Raw genomic sequence first — 16,330 nt, 5'->3', positions numbered from 1 at the left:
AGCTAACTAACTAGGCTGGCACATTGCGTTCGTTGGGCTGAACAGAAGATGTCGTATAAAACGCCCGATTTTTAATTTGTTGTATATGCAATCCAGTTTTCATTTGTGTAGCACACATTGCATAGAGTTCTTGGTTGAAGGCGTTGGAATAGCACAATCCGTGTGCTATCCCAACGTCTAGAGCGCGAGGAACGCGGTAAAATTTGAAATTTTCAAAATCGATAGCTTCGCCACAAAATAGAACGTTTCTGCAAGACTTTTTTCATCGTTTCTGCAACAATTTTGAGTTATTTCCTCTCTTGAAACGTTTTTCATCGCTGAATTCCTTCTTCTAGAGAAAAAAATAACTTTGAGCTGTTTAATTTGAAGTTTCCTGTCAGCCGTTCTGTGAAATTCAGCCGGAAAGAAAACCCTAGGAAAAGTTTTCAAAATGGCGTTCAAAACTACTTCAGAAATCTCAGCAAACATCGAAGTGATAAAATCTAATTAACAAAAAGACTGAAACAAGACATGTTTGCAATTAAAATACAGTTAATATCATCAGTTTGTTGGTAAGTCTACGTTAAATAGCTTTAATCATGATGGTAAGCATTTGTGAATATCGATCACATCCACAATTCAAAATTTGGTATGGGGATTGTGGATGGGTAATGTTCCAACGGAAGTCCGGTCAAGAGAGGCCGCTTTCTACCGATTTGGGGCCCAAAATCCAATATTGAAATGAGTTTTAGATTACCAAAGGTCTCACTAACCGTAACCAAGTGAGGCTGAGAATAGGGTTAGGTCGATAGGTGTAGGGTTACGGAAGTCCGGTCAAGAGAGGCCGCTTTCTACCGATTTGGGGCCCAAAATCCAATATTGAAATGAGTTTTAGATTACCAAAGGTCTCCTCACTAACCGTAACCAAGTGAGGCTGAGAATAGGTTTAGGTCGATAGGTGTAGGGTATATGTAGGTGTAGGTTAGGAGTAGGGTAATTGTACGGAATATATGGCCCGCAAAGCGTTGGTTCAGATAAAAGTCTGTGGAACATTCCTAGTAGATTTCCAATTCCAACTACGTATACAGTTTATTATGAATCTCGTAAGGGCGTGTTTCGCTTAGTAGGGTTCTGCTCTCACACAGATCCATTCCTTCACTATAGCTCTTTAGGGGTACTTTTGAATATCAGGGTAACTTTATCCGTCCACTGTGGGGGTTGTGTGTTTGTCCTCAAGAGAAAGGGATTTTTCCTCAATCCTTAGAAACAACTAACTGGTTTTGAAGTGTTTGTACCCATTAGATATTTACTATTGGTTTTGTGAACTGTACAACTCGTTAAAAAAAAAATGCCCTCAATCAGGCTCAAGATTTATAATGAGGAAATTTCTTCAGGTGTCCACTATTATGCCTTTCTCAGAGACATAGAAAATGTAGTAAGTAAATTATTATAAATCTAAATTTACTGTGTAACTGTTTACTTGCAGATCAAGTGACAAGTACCTAACAAACCACAATCAACTCAATATATAAAACATCTCATCTAACGACGAGCCCATTGGTAGGTTACCTAATTTACGACAGCTCATATTAAACTGATGGTCATCGCTAGAAAATTCCAGAGACATCAACAATGCAAGGAGTTCTCGCATTCTGATTGGTTCTTTCATTTTGGGTCGATGACTCCTTGCTGCCATATTCAAATGGACGAACCATAGACATCTTAATAGTAAAATTATTAAATTAGGAACTCATTGTTACATTTTACATCTTTGTAAGAGTCCATCACGTTTCCAGCTGGAAATACTGTTAGTTATATTAATTTTATTTAGTTATTATTTATTTAATAAACAAATATACATACATAGTTATAAATAGATTTCCTGTACATAGTTAGTTATATTAATTTTATTTAGTTATTATTTATTTAATAAACAAATATACATACATAGTTATAAATAGATTTCCTGTACATATCTAACAAACTCACAATGTACAATGGAATTGGACTCACCACAGCCCGAGGCTCGGGAACCAATGGCTACGTTCAGAGGAACTGGTCCTTGGTCCGCAAGACCAAGGAGAAAACCAACCTCAAAACGGAGAAAGATCTGGAACGTATGGATGCCATGAACAACAAACAGCCCAACCGAGAAATTCTTGACCATGAGAAGAAAAGAAAAATAGAGCTCCAGTGTTTGGAACTGCAAGAACTACTGGAAGAACAAGGGTAAGTTTATTTATTTTAATGTTCAAAATGCAACCTCTTAGTGAATATGAATGACTCAGCTCCAGGTCTACAGTCTCTTGTTGAAAGGAATTTTGGTCTTCTCAATAATCACAATTGCATGAAAAAGGATTAGGTAACATAAAGAAAATGCAACCTCTTAGTGAATATGAATGACTCAGCTCCAGGTCTACAGTCTCTTGTTGAAAGGAATTTTGGTCTTCTCAATAATCACAGTTGTGTGAAAAAGGATTAGGTAACATAGAGTTAATTTTAGACTGTGGAAATGCCTCACCCTAGAAAGCAGAACAAGCTTAGAATAATTTTAAATTTTGATAGTTTTTGACATCAATGCAAAGACAACATATAGACTCTAATGTATGTACTTACCTATCAAATAGTAAGTATTATCATGAATTTTTGATTTCAGATTCAATGAAATAGAAGTGGATGCTAAAGTGATGGCCTACAGACTTCATCTGAACAAAAACGTGGAGAAAATCAATGAGCCACCCCTGGATGAACTGGGAAGAGTCATGTAAGTTTCTTATCCTATTTCTGGAAGTCCAAGCTTTCATACTGGTCTTTCTGGGGGACTTTATTTTTAAACAGGGATGATACCAGCCTGAAATTTCCCTTGCTACAGAAATGGCAAAGGTTGAGTCATGAGTGTGAAGGGCATCCACTCATAAAATTTTTGTAGCCAAAACCAAATATCAGCACAAAGCAATCACCCTAGTTAGGGCTAATTGAGTAGCTGACAAAAAATGTTGACCCTGTCTGAACACCAGAAAAGGAGAGGAAGAAGAAATTAATATACCCATGCTACCAACCAGTTTCCTATCTTCCCAACAGGTATGCTCTCGGTAAGCGCGGACAGTAGTACAGGGGGTGCTGGTGGCAGTGGTGCCTCTGACCGATGGATGACCCGTTCTGAACGGGCCGCCATTCGTCGGGCCGGCAGCCGACGCCAACATTCGGCCCCGATAGTCCGACACGCGGACTCTTCGCTGTCGTCTTCGCTTTCGTCATCGTCCGAATGTGTCGTTAGCGGCCCGCTACATCATACTGTCACATCTGTGGCACCATGCCATTTATGACTGAACCCTTATTGGTGATTTTTCAAAGTCAACATCATTCAGATACCTATGTAGGCGTGATAACTATTTAATATCAACCAGATGAAGTAAGGTAATAGGTTTGATAAATGAGCGACCTTGAAACTGAAATAGTTATCATCTACCTAGGGATCTATAGATACCTAGGTAGTCTACGTACATATCTATGCCTAGGTACCTATCCGCCATTCGTCGGGCCGGCAGCCGACGCCAACATTCGGCCCCGATAGTCCGACACGCGGACTCTTCGCTGTCGTCTTCGCTTTCGTCGTCGTCCGAATGTGTCGTTAGCGGCCCGCTACATCATGAGTTATTGTCGTCGGCCGAAGATTGAACTTCGCGGATCCTAAGACGGAAGTATAATTGAAGGCAGTAGATTGAACTGTGGACTCTAAGGTTATAAACATTCGGTCCCGACTGTGAGAAAAGAGTTTGAAATTCCAGCATACTAATAATAGACTTTTCAGTGGAAGGTAACCACTAGGCGAGGTTAATGCCGGAGGCGTTCTCTACCACCTAACCCTTAGAGCTCCATTATTATGTGGTCAAATTATCAAATAAATGAGGATAAAAATCAATGCCTCAGCTGCTACATCATGAATTATTGTCGTCGGCCGAAGATTGAACTGCGGATCCTAAGACGGAAGTATAATTGAAGGCAGTAGATTGAACTGTGTGTGGACTCTAAGGTTATAAACATTCGGTCCCGACTGTGAGAAAAGAGTTTGAAATACCAGCATAATAATAATAATAATAATAATAATAATAGACTTTTCAGTGGAAGGTAACCACTAGGCGAGGTTAATGCCGGAGGCGTTCTCTACCACCTAACCCTTAGAGCTCCATCATTATGTGGTCAAATTATCAAAAAAATGAGGATAAAAATCAATGCCTCAGCCGGGATCGAACCCACACTCTCTTGTTTACCAGGCGAGCGTCTTGACCACGACGCCACCAAGGCAGGTAAAAATCACGGTTCGAAAGTGGTTTTAGGTTCGAGCCCTTGTTGTCTCAATATTTTTTATCAACCTTTTACATCCTAATTAGTTAAATGACACTAACCTATTTTTTTAGATAGTCCTTTTAGAGAATTTAGATATTTTTTTATGTAACCTATCGATTGTTTTTCTTCTCCTGTTAATTCTTCTATTGCAGGGGTTCCCAAACTTTCGAGTAATGCGTACCGCCTGAGATGTCAAGGTTCTTTTGGCGTACCACAGATTGGGAACCTCTATTCTATTGTGATTGAAAATGAAAGTTGGAATATAATGCTTGTTTTCTCCACTCAGACTGTCTGATCGTCGGAACTCCTCGGAAAAAGCTTTCTTCTAGTCTCTCAGACGGTCTGAAGACTAGGAACGCGTTCCTCGGTCTGTCAGACACTCTGAGCTTTGAGTGGTTGGCCTTACCAGAGAATTGTAAGGAAATAATTTGAAAGTGATTCAATATTTGAAAAGTTAGGAAAAAGATGGTGTTCTACATAGTTTACAAGGATACCGAGATTATCTATGCATTACCTAGATTACCTTCTAGAATCTAGATCGAAGAAGAATTACCTAGCCCCATTTCTGCTTGTAAAGTAGGTTCAACACCATTCTTTTCAGGTCCTGCCTGCCTATGTTAGCACCGTAAAGGTACCTAGATTTATTTCTACTCAATAATTTTACTATCCCAGAAAAGGCAAATCAGAAGTTGTACCTTGTACTTAGAGGTACCTACAGTATTTGAATGGCTAAGAGACATGGGGGACTTTATTTTTAAACAGGGATGATACCAGCCTGAAATTTCCCTTGCTACAGAAATGGCAAAGGTTGAGTCATGAGTGTGAAGGGCATCCACTCATAAAATTTTTGTAGCCAAAACCAAATATCAGCACAAAGCAATCACCCTAGTTAGGGCTAATTGAGTAGCTGACAAAAAATGTTGACCCTGTCTGAACACCAGAAAAGGAGAGGAAGAAGAAATTAATATTCCCATGCTACCATATATCAATAGCGAAGGTTGAGTGCGAAGGGCATCCCACTCGGAAAAGTTTGTTTAGCCAAAACCAGTTGGCCTCAAAGCGATCACTCTAAAGGTGATTGAGAGGCCAACGACAAACGCCAACCCCATCTGAACATGGGAAAAGGCAAAGAAGAAGAAGAAGAAGAAGAGGAGCTACATCATGAATTATTGTCGTCGGCCGAAGATTGAACTGCGGATCCTAAGACGGAAGTATAATTGAAGGCAGTAGATTGAACTGTGGACTCCAAGGTTATAAACATTCGGTCCCGACTGTGAGAAAAGAGTTTGAAATTCCAGCATAATAATAATAGACTTTTCAGTGGAAGGTAACCACTAGGCGAAGTTAATGCCGGAGGCGTTCTCTACCACCTAACCCTTAGAGCTCCATCATTATGTGGTCAAATTATCAAATAAATGAGGATAAAAATCAATGCCTTAGATGGGATCGAACCCACACTCTCTTGTTTACCAGGCGAGCGTCTTGACCACGACGCCACCAAGGCAGGTGAAAATCACGGTTCGAACAACCAAAGTGGTTTTAGGTTCGAGCCCTTGTTGTCTCAATATTTTTTATCAACCTTTTACATCCTAATTACCTAGTTAAATGACATCATTAACCTATTTTTTTAGATAGTCCTTTTAGAGAATTTAGATATTTTTTTATATAACCCTATCGATTATTTTTCTTCTCCTGTTAATTCTTCTATTGCAGGGGTTCCCAAACTTTCGAGTACTGCGTACCACCTGCGATGTCAAGGTTCTTTTGGCGTACCACAGATTGGGAACCTCTATTCTATTGTGATTGAAAATGAAAGTTGGAATACAATGCTTGTTTTCTCCACTCAGACTGCCTGACCGTCGGAACTCCGCGGAAAAAGCTTTCTTCTAGTCTCTCAGACGGTCTGAAGACTAGAACGCGTTCCTAGGTCTGTCAGACACTCGACTGTGGAAATGCCTCACCCTAGAAAGCAGAACAAGCTTAGAATAATTTTAAATTTTGATAGTTTTTGACATCAATGCAAAGACAACTCTAATGTATCTACCTATCAAATAGTAATTATCATGGTGAATTTTTGATTTCAGATTCAATGAAATAGAAGTGGATGCTAAAGTGATGGCTTACAGACTTCATCTGAACAAGAACGTGGAGAAAATCAATGAGCCACCCCTGGATGAACTGGGAAGAGTCATGTAAGTTTCTTATCCTATTTCTGGAAGTCCAAGCTTTCATACTGGTCTTTCTGGTGGACTTTATTTTTATACAGGGATGATACCAGCCTGAAATTTCCTTGCTACAGAAATGGCAAAGGTTGAGTGTGAAGGGCATACACTCATAAAATTTTTGTAGCCAAAACCAAATATCAGCACAAGGCAATCACCCTAGTTAGGGCTAATTGAGTAGCTGACAAAAAAGGCTGACCCTGTCTGAACATCAGAAAAGGAGGGGAAGAAGAAATTAATATAGCCACCCCTGGATGAACTGGGAAGAGTCATGTAAGTTTCTTATCCTATTTCTGGAAGTCCAAGCTTTCATACTGGTCTTTCTGGGGGGACTTTATTTTTAAACAGGGATGATACCAGCCTGAAATTCCCCTTGCTACAGAAATGACAAAGGTTGAGTGTGAAGGGCATACACTCATAAAATTTTTGTAGCCAAAACCAAATATCAGCACAAAGCAATCACCCTAAGGCTAATTGAATAGCTGACAAAAAATGCTGACCCTGTCTGAACACCAGAAAAGGAGAGGAAGAAGAAATTAATATTCCCATGCTACCATATATCAATAGCGAAGGTTGAGTGCAAAGGGCATCCCACTCGGAAAAGTTTGTTTAGCCAAAACCAGTTGGCCTCAAAGCGATCACTCTAAAGGTGATTGAGAGGCCGACGACAAACGCCAACCCCATCTGAACATGGGAAAAGGCAAAGAAGAAGAAGAAGAAGAAGAAGAAGAAGAAGAAGAAGAAGAAGAAGACCACAATGGAAATATGATGCCCCAGTTCATGTTCTACTGAGCAATAATGACCATAGAATACTGTCACATCTGTGGCACCATGCCATTTATGACTGGACCCTTATTGGTGATTTTTCAAATTCAACATCATTCAGATACCTATGTAGGTGTGATAACTATTTAATATCAACCAGATGAAGTAAGGTAATAGGTTTGATAAATGAGTGACCTTGAAACTGAAATAGTTATCATCTACCTAGGGATCTATACCTAGGTAGTCTACGTACATATCTATGCCTAGGTACCTACTTTTGGCGTACCACAGATTGGGAACCTCTATTCTATTGTGATTGAAAATGAAAGTTGGAATATAATGCTTGTTTTCTCCACTCAGACTATCTGACCGTCGGAACTCCGCGGAGAAAGCTTTCTTCTAGTCTCTCAGACGGTCTGAAGACTAGAACGCGTTCCTCGGTCTGTCAGACACTGTGAGCTTTGAGTGGCTGGCCTTACCAGAGAATTGTAAGGAAATAATTTGAAAGTGATTCAATATTTGAAAAGTTAGGAAAAAGATGGTGTTCTACATAGTTTACAAGGATACCGAGATTATCTATGCATTAGGTACCGAAATTACCTTTACCTCTCAAGTGTTTTCTGTTCTGTTCCCACCTTTTTCCATTGACAATTAGACAAAGTATTTTACAGTGTAAGTATGAGTATGAAAATAAGTATAATAATGGGGAACTGTGTTTAAATTTTCTGACCCACCTTTTCCCAAATTGCAAGGATGAGGATGTAAAAGAATGCAAGTCCAGCCTAGTTAGTAGTTAGATTGGAGGGTAACGAACGCATCAGCCTTGTAAGCACTAGGTCACAGGCTCGATTCCCGCCCAGGGCAGATTTTATTCTGAACAAACAAGGTTCGGTCTCGGAACGGCTGGCTTTCTCCTATCCTGCGCTCCTTTCTTCGCTTTTGGGACAATAAGACCCAGCAGTTACAGTTCCCTTTATTAAACCTCTTGAAAAAAAAAACTATCTAAGTTCGTATCGTATATCCTCCGTCTGAAACACCCTGAATGAGTCATATCTTACTCGATAGTTTGTATTGTTTTTTATCTCTGCTCTAACATAATATATGTAGGTCTGTACATATGATGTACCTAGTCGATATATTTCATCAGTTTGTGACGATATTATCGGGCCACGTAGATACCAAATAAACCTATAGTAGTACCTACAATATTTATTTTTCGCTTGTCCCTGCAAATTTGTCAGTCTTATTTTTATTAATTTTACTAATCAAATTCGTAGTACTCCATTTTTTGGCCTATTTGATCAATTGAAGGAAGAACAAAGAGGAAAAGGTGTTGAAATTCTTGAAGAAATAATCAGAAGAGAAGAGATTGGAAATAATAAAAGTATGGAAGTAACTGAAATCTGTAGCCATAATGAGACAACCTTACTTAGAAGAAAGAATGAAAATGTTGATAGTGAGCTGATAAAAGAGGTTGTGGAAGAGTCCAGAAGAGAGATTGGTGGAGATAGTCCAACCCAACTGGAAAACACTGAAAAAGGAAACAGTGTGGAAAATTCTAGAAAAGAGCTTCCTAAAAATAAGACAAACTTACTGGAAAGCAATGAAAACGTTCACAGTGGTTCTGCTGTATCAGATGACCAGATCAATAGGATTTACAAAGTTCCCAAATTTGGACCTGACCATGGAAATGTAGAAACAATAGATTTCTTGGAGAAAAATGATTTTGGAGAAAATCCTGACAATCATCAGGAGTTGTCAAAAATACTATCGGGAAAATTGAACAGCAAAGACACAAAGGAAAGATTTTCTAATGGTGGTCCTAATGAAAACGGCACAAATTGGACATCCAAATTGACAAGTCTGTTGACGCAACAGAAACGCATGAAAAAGAAGCAGTTGAGATTTTTAAACCAAAAGCTGTTCGTCACGAAGAAGAAAACCAAGAAGAAAAGGTCAAACCCTGCAAAGAAAATAAATGGAGTAGTGACTGGAAAGAAAACAGAAAACAGGGTTGAAACTGTAAAGAAAACATCAGAAAACATAGTACAGATCTCCTTAAGAAGCGATGGTAAAGCTGCAACCACAACAGCCAGAACTGAGTCATTTAATGGAGAAAACAGTGACAGTATTCCCAACAAATTCAGCGATGATGATGACGACGAAGGTTTACCAAATGAAAGAAACGCTGCACCAAGCAAATCGTATTGGCCTAACGATGGACCTTTGAATAACGACTCTGTGTTGAAACCACCAAAGGCTTTACTAAGCAAACCCCACCAGTCAGCCCTGATGGGAAAATACTTGGCAATCTTGAAAACCATCTTGACGAACAATTTGAATCCGACTGGGAATGAAACCTTTCCAGAAGTTGGAACAACTGAGGACAGTGTTTTTGAAGACGCCTTTTTGGAGAAGTATCAGTCCATTCCTGCACACATGAAAGCTATTGTGAACAAATTGGCGAAACAGACATCAAAAAGTCTGCCGGGAAAAGCGAATAGCCACGACGCAAACAGAAGATTTTGTCACGACGGTTCCATCCCCCCACCCTCGGATCCTGCCTAATTGATTTTCGTTTCCCCTACCTTGGTGTTCATTTCCCCTCAAATTTCCGGCTCTTGTTGGTATTTTTACTTTCCTTATTTTTTTTTTTTATTTTATTTATTTATGTCCATCTGTCTCTTTTTATTCACCTGGGAGCTTTGCTTTCGCACGCCTTCAAGGCACTTCTTTTACATCCACGCTTATCTGGGAACGGAAGTTTGTTCAGAAAATTCCGAACACCTTGGGACTGGGATTCGAGTCAGTTCTCTGTTTGCGATTTGGGTAAAAAAAGATTAGAAATGTCCCCGCAATTTATTTTTAAAAAACTTGGTACCTAAAACCCACTTGTCAAGAGCCGCCCTTTTGAAAAAACCTATAATGCTAGGATGAAGTCCCTTTATCCCCGCAATTTATTTTTAAAAAACTTGGTAGATAAACCCACTTGTCAAGAGCCGCCCTTTTGAAATCCCGGTGTTTTTGTTTGTAAGGGGAAGAGGAAACTTTTGTGTAAGAAGAGGAAGAAGAAAGAGAGGAGGAGGAAATGGGGAGGGGAGAGAAGAGGGAAGAATGCGCAGAGAAGATTTGTTTATTTTTCCAGCATCCTGAACTTTCATCTCTCTCTTCCTCTTCTTTCCCCTACCCCCCCTCTCTCTATTATTTCCCCTACTTTCTCCCTCATCTACAGTCTGATCTCTCCTGCCTCTCTCCCTCTTCTTCTTTCCCCTATTCCCTTCCTCTTTTCTCCTCTCCTCCCTCTTCGCTCCCCTCTCTCTCTCTTTTCCCCTACCCCCTCTCTCGCTCCCCCATTTTTCCTTCAGTCTCTCCTTCTCATTTCTCTCCCTCATTTTCCTTCTCTCTCTCCTTCACAGGAATAAATATTTTCTGTCTCACTGGAGATTCTGAAGAGTGTTTTAGTTTTTCCTTTCCTTTGTGTAGTAAATTCGTAATTTTCTATGTAAATTCATAATTTTCTATGTACATTCGTAATTTTCTTTGAGAACATAATTCTTGGTCCTTTTCAGTTTTGTTTAACGGTTCCGAGTGTTTTTCACGAGAAAAAAGAGTCGGTGTTAGTTGACAAAGAATAATGTGTTTTTCGGAATACTTGACAAAAAATGACATTTTTTGTTGTTGCTGAAAATGGATACCTGCATACCTACCCATCCAAGTTGATTTCGGGACAAAAGATTGACGGAAAAGGCAGGAAAATGTGCCCAAACTGCATTCAGCGAAAAAGGATTGGAATGTGAACCTAGTTGTAATGTTGTTGAAAGTTAAAGCCCAGTTGGGTGGAAGAGCTAAGTGAGCGAAAAGCCCTTAAAAAGCGTTTAAAAAGCCCTTAAAGCCCTAAAAAGCGTTGAAGAAATTTAAAATCTTTCATAATGTAATACGAAATCCGAAATAGATGAATCTTTTTTGTGCGAAGAAAATGTGAACACCTTTGGTTTAAGAACTCGAAAGTCTTGTGGGAGTACTCTCTGCCTATCTTGCACCTTTTAATATTGCATTTTATAAAAGACGGAAAGCCTTTTCTATGGATTCAAAAGATTATCGCCTTTAATGGTGAAAATATCAAGAACTTGACGAACACTGTGTTATGAGATGGTTCTGAATAAAGCTTCTTCCTTGCCTTTAGTCCCCAACAAGTTCTTAAGAGACAAAAGTAGGGCAATGATTTCAGCCGAGAAAATAGAGTTGAATTGGTTCAGGGAACAAGATTGCACAACCAGAGATCCTAGGTTAAATGCCCGACAGATTCGAAGTTTTTTTGGCTTTGTGCATCAAATATTATGAACACATTTTTGAATGATATAGGTAAAACACTGGGTGAAAAAATAGAAAGTAACAACAACAGCAATAACAACAACAACTACAACACCAACGACAATACGGGGTGCACTCAGCCTTGTAAGGATAATTGAATTCAATAGCGACTTTGAGAGAGCATTACCATTGTCGGTATTTTTGGCTTTGTGCATCAAATATTATGAACACATTTTTGAATGATATAGGTAAAACACTGGGTGAAAAAATAGAAAGTAACAACAACAACAACAACAACTACTACAACACCAACAACAATACGGGGTGCACTCAGCCTTGTAAGGATAAATGAATTCAATAGCGACTTTAAGAGAGCATTACGATTGTCGGTATTATTAGAGTGGAATTTTTTTTTGTAGAGTTGACAAAATTAGTAAAAGATTAGAATTATTAAAAGGAAGGACCTCATCTACTAGTATCAAAAATTCTAAAAGCCAGCCTAGCTTAAATATGTTAAATAATAAAAAAGTTGTGACTGATTAAAGAAAAAAATGCTTAAATGTTGGGCAATCTATCCCCCACTTACGGTAAGCAAATTATTATAAATCTAAATTTACTGTGTAACTGTTTACTTGCAGATCAAGTGACAAATACCTAACAACTTCAAAAAAAAAAAAAAAAAAAAAAAAAAAAAAATGCCCCCAATCAGGCTCAAGATTTATAATGAGGAAATTTCTTCAGGTGTCCACTATTATGCCTTTCTCAGAGACATAGGAAATGTAGTAAGTAAATTATTATAAATCTAAATTTACCGTGTAACTGTTTACTTGCAGATCAAGTGACAAGGATCCTGCCTAATTGATTTTCGTTTCCCCTACCTTGGTGTTCATTTCCCCTCAAATTTCCGGCTCTTGTTGGTATTTTTACTTTCCTTTTTTTATTTTATTTATTTATGTCCATCTGTCTCTTTTTATTCACCTGGGAGCTTTGCTTCCGCACGCCTTCAAGGCACTTCTTTTACATCCACGCTTATCTGGGAACGGAAGTTTGTTCAGAAAATTTCGAATACCTTGGGACTGGGATTCGAGTCAGTTCTCTCTTTACGATTTGGGTAAAAAAAGATTAGAAATGTCCCTTTATCCCCGCAATTTATTTTTAAAAAAACTTGGTACCTAAAACCCACTTGTCAAGAGCCGCCCTTTTGAAAAAACCTATAATGCTAGGATGATGTCCCTTTATCCCCGCAATTTATTTTTAAAAAACTTGGTACCTAAAACCCACTTGTCAAGAGCCGCCCTCTTGAAATCCCGGTGTTTTTGTTTGTAGGGGAAAGAGGAAACTTTTGTGTGAGAAGAGGAAGAAGAAAGAGGAGGAGGAGGAAATGGGGAGGGGAGAGAAGAGGGAAGAATGCGCAGAGAAGATTTGTTTATTTTCTAGCATCCTGAACTTTCATCTCTCTCTTCCTCTTCTTTCCCCTACCCCCTCTCTCGCTCCCCCGTTTTTCCTTCAGTCTCTCCTTCTCATTTCTCTCTCCCTCATTTTCCTTCTCTCTCTCTCCTTCACAGGAATAAATATTTTCTGTCTCACTGAAGATTCTGAAGAGTTAGTTTTTCCTTTCCTTTGTGTAGTAAATTCGTAATTTTCTATGTACATTCGTAATTTTCTTTGAGAACATAATTCTTGGTGCTTTTCAGTTTTGTTTAACGGTTCCGAGTGTTTTTCATGAGAAAAAAGAGTCGGTGTTAGTTGACAAAAAATAATGTGTTTTTCGGAATACTTGACAAAAAATGGTCAGGTTCCAGAGGCATTCGTCTCCGCTGTCAAGGGTGGGCTCGTACATAAGGTAATTTTGAGCTCCTCCCTGTGTGTTTGTATAAATCTTCATTAAACAAACAAAACAAAACTTCATTAAACAAATAAACGGACTGATTTGCCGCTCTAATGAAAAAGCTCGAAGAGTTGTGACGTCAAAGCTCAATAAATTAGCAGAAACGCATGCGCACAAACGCATTCATGTGTTACCTGTAAGGGAGTTTTGCTCGGGACAGTTGATGTGACGTCATCTTGTACGGGAGCATATGCCATGACGTCAGAGTTTAAGATTTTCCGGCATTTTTAAAATCGATTTATCTCGGGATCTAGAAGTCGTAGAAGAAAAAGAATTCCCTAGTGACCTAGTTCCTCATTTTTTCTGCTCTTTATCTTTAAAACCTTACCTAAGTAAACGCAACTGCTCTATCTTTTTAAATTTTATTTCTTGAAGATTCTTAATTAAGTAATTATTTCAATTTTCATTTTAAATTAATAAGTTTTTCTTTTCTCCTCCCCAGTGTCAAGGAAACTCATCAGATTGCCGAGGCCCAGCTAGAGAAGAACGCGAGGCTGAGGGACGCGTTTGGTATCTCGGAGTACTTCGTGGAGGGGAGCTCTCTGGACCCTACGCGACGCGAGAAGGAGGCCCTAGCCCAGGCCGCGGCTAAGAAGTACGCCCTGGTGCGAACCCCGAGCCCCGAACTGGGAGACCGGAGCAAGACTAAGAAGCGGAAACGCAAAGACAGGTGATTTTTTTTTTTTTTTTTCTTTTGGAATAAAAAGAGTTGGTGAATGAATCTTAGCATGATAGCGAGAACGTATGTAGGTATCATGTTTAAACCATTTTATTTTTCCAATATTTCCATTTTGACATGCTGTGCTCAAGTTGGTATCACACAACTGACTGGCACAACCAGAGATCCTAGGTCGATAGATCTAAATTCGAATTTTTCGATTTTAATATTACCGTTTTGTGGTAAAGCAATTTGTGTCTTCCATTAAACCTTAAGTGTTCGATTTTTAGTAAAATTCATATTTGATTTTAATAGTCATAATTATGGTAAAAAATTAAAAAACTTGTAAAACCCCGTGTTTTCCTATTAAAAAAAAAAAAAAAAAAAATAGAAGAAAATCACCAATGTTTTAAATGTACTTTGATGTTTCAAATGATATTTTGTTATCCTAGTTCAAGTATTTTCATTTTTCATAAATTTAATTACCTAGTGGCTACATTTCTGCCTCGCCACAATGTAAAGAAAACAATTAGTTTAATCATGTTCGCATGTCTTCCATATTTTTTACATTATTAATGTCTTCCAACATAATTTACCTCTAATATAATTCATATTTTTTATAATTTTAATTTTGTGATATTTTTAACCATGTGCGAAAGTGAATTAAGTGAAGATTGCGGTGAGGTGCCAACAAGAAGAAAGAAGGGTGTGATTAGAAGTGGGATGTGTGGAAGAAGAGGAATAAATGATCAATTGAAGGAAGAACAAAGAGGAAAAGGTGTTGAAATTCTTGAAGAAATAATCAGAAGAGAAGAGATTGGAAATAATAAAAGTGTGGAAGTAACTGAAATCTGTAGCCATAATGAGACTACCTTACTCAGAAGAAAGAATGAAAATGTTGATGGCGAGCTGATAAAAGAGGTTGTGGAAGAGTCCAGAAGAGAGATTGGTGGAGATAGTCCAACCCGACTGGAAAACACTGAAAAAGGAAGCAGTGTGGAAAATTCTAGAAAAGAGCTTCCTAAAAATAAGACAAACTTACTGGAAAGCAATGAAAACGTTCACAGTGGTTCTGCTGTATCAGATGACCAGATAAATAGGATTTACAAAGTTCCCAAATTTGGACCTGACCATGGAAATGTAGAAACAATAGATTTCTTGGAGAAAAATGATTTTGGAGAAAATCCTGACAATCATCAGGAGTTGTCAAAAATACTATCGGGAAAATTGAACAGCAAAGACACAAATTTACAAAGTTCCCAAATTTGGACCTGACCATGGAAATGTAGAAACAATAGATTTCTTGGAGAAAAATGATTTTGGAGAAAATCCTGATAATCATGAGGAATTGTCAAAAATACTATCGGGAAAATTGAACAGCAAAGACACAATGGAAAGATTTTCTAATGGTGGTCCTAATGAAAACGGCACAAATTGGACATCCAAATTGACAAGTCTGTTGACGCAACAGAAACGCATGAAAAAAAAGCAGTTGAGATTTTTAAACCAAAAGCTGTTCGTCACGAAGAAGAAAACCAAGAAGAAAAGGCCAAACCCTGCAAAGAAAATAAATGGAGTAGTGACTGGAAAGAAAACAGAAAACAGGGTTGAAACTGTAAAGAAAACATCAGAAAACATAGTACAGATCTCCTCTAGAAGCGATGGTAAAGCTGCAACCACAACAGCCAGAACTGGAGAAAACAGTGACAGTATTCCCAACAAATTCAGCGATGATGATGACGACGAAGGTTTACCAAATGAAAGAAACGCTGCACCAAGCAAATCATATTGGCTTAACGATGGACCTTTGAATAACGACTCTGTGTTGAAACCACCAAAGGCTTTACCAAGCAAACCCCACCAGTCAGCTTTGATGCGAAAATACTTGGCAATCTTGAAAACCATCTTGACGAACAATTTGAACCCGACTGGGAATGAAACCTTTGATTTTCTAATGGTGGTCCTAATGAAAACGGCACAAATTGGACATCCAAATTGACAAGTCTGTTGACGCAACAGAAACGCATGAAAAAGAAGCAGTTGAGATTTTTAAACCAAAAGCTGTTCGTCACGAAGAAGAAAACCAAGAAGAAAAGGTCAAACCCTGCAAAGAAAATAAATGGAGTAGTGACTGGAAAGAAAACAGAAAACAGGGTTGAA

General features: G+C 38.5%; 1 protein-coding gene across 1 annotated transcript; it reads left to right on the top strand.

Annotated features, from left to right (window-relative positions):
- The first annotated feature begins 226 nt into the window (after positions 1–226).
- On the top strand, positions 227–14,186 carry LOC103516186 (serine/arginine repetitive matrix protein 2-like). Its single transcript, XM_026828654.1, has 5 exons — positions 227–551; positions 1,466–1,481; positions 1,956–2,208; positions 6,411–6,518; positions 13,955–14,186. Exons 3-5 carry the CDS (start codon positions 1,970–1,972, stop codon positions 14,184–14,186), a joined length of 579 nt encoding a protein of 192 aa, XP_026684455.1. The 5' UTR covers positions 227–551; positions 1,466–1,481; positions 1,956–1,969.
- Positions 14,187–16,330: the final 2,144 nt, after the last annotated feature.

This window comes from Diaphorina citri, unplaced genomic scaffold (assembly GCF_000475195.1).
Source record: "Diaphorina citri unplaced genomic scaffold, Diaci psyllid genome assembly version 1.1 scaffold1503, whole genome shotgun sequence".
Taxonomy (NCBI): Eukaryota; Metazoa; Arthropoda; class Insecta; order Hemiptera; family Psyllidae; genus Diaphorina; species Diaphorina citri.
This window is presented reverse-complemented; position numbering and strand designations above follow the sequence as displayed.